The sequence below is a fragment of the Plectropomus leopardus genome, unplaced genomic scaffold (genome assembly GCF_008729295.1).
Source record: "Plectropomus leopardus isolate mb unplaced genomic scaffold, YSFRI_Pleo_2.0 unplaced_scaffold90978, whole genome shotgun sequence".
Classification (NCBI taxonomy): domain Eukaryota; kingdom Metazoa; phylum Chordata; class Actinopteri; order Perciformes; family Serranidae; genus Plectropomus; species Plectropomus leopardus.
The window spans coordinates 1-868 of record NW_024700314.1 but is presented as its reverse complement, the minus strand read 5'-3'; the positions used below and the strand labels follow the sequence as shown (position 1 = coordinate 868).

Below are 868 nucleotides of genomic sequence, written 5' to 3'. Positions count from 1 at the left end.
TGAACAGAGAGCAGAAATTGAAAAGGAGAGACAACTGAGAGAAAAACTGCTTGAAGAAAAGGAGGAAAAGATAAACAAGGAACATGAGGAGAGAAAGAAAGAACAAGAAATGAGAGAAGAAGAAGACAGGAAGAGAAAGCAAGCTGAAGAATTACAACGACAGGAGTGGAGACAAAAAGTCGAAGCTTTGGTGCAAAAATTAAAGTTGGAGTCAGAAATAAAGGACAGAGAGCTGAAGGAGAGCAGAGATGGGATGAAAAAAGAACGAGAGAACTGGGAGAGAAAACAACAAGAATGGTGGGACAGAAGATATCAAGAAGATGAACAAAGACGACAAGAGGAACAAACAAGACTTAGAAAACTTCAAGAAGAGTACGAACAAGAAAGAAAGAGAGATAAAAATCAGAGAATCAAAGAGGACCGAATCAGAAGAGAACAAGAGGAAAAAGAGAGAAAAGAGTTGGAGGAGAAACAGAAAGCAGAAGTTGAAAAGGAGAGAAATCTGCGAAAGAAACTACATGACCTACTTGAGGAAAAGGAGGAGAAGATAGAAAAGGAACGAGAGGAGAGAAGGAAGGAACAGAAAAAGAGAGACGAAGAAGGCAGGAAGAAAAAGCAAGAGGAAGAAATTCAGCGACAGGACTGGGAACAAAAAATTCAAGCTTTGGAGCAAAAAATAAAATTAGTGGCAGAATCAAAGGAAACAACTGACAGAAAGCTGGAGGAGAGCAGAGAAGAGATGAGAAAAGAACGAGAGAACTGGGAGAGAAAACAACAAGAATGGTGGGACAGAAGACATCAAGAAGATGAACAAAGACGACAAGAGGAACAAACAAGACTTAGAAAACTCCAAGAAGAGTACGAACAA

The 868-nt window shown here is 39.5% G+C and overlaps 1 protein-coding gene across 1 annotated transcript; it reads left to right on the top strand.

Annotated features, from left to right (window-relative positions):
• Window positions 1–10: 10 nt before the first annotated feature.
• Window positions 11–865, top strand: LOC121940605 (trichohyalin-like; the record flags this gene model as incomplete). The annotated part of the gene is made up of 1 exon (XM_042483333.1): window positions 11–865. A coding segment is annotated over one exon (855 nt), but the record flags the coding sequence as incomplete, so codon positions are not given.
• Window positions 866–868: the final 3 nt, after the last annotated feature.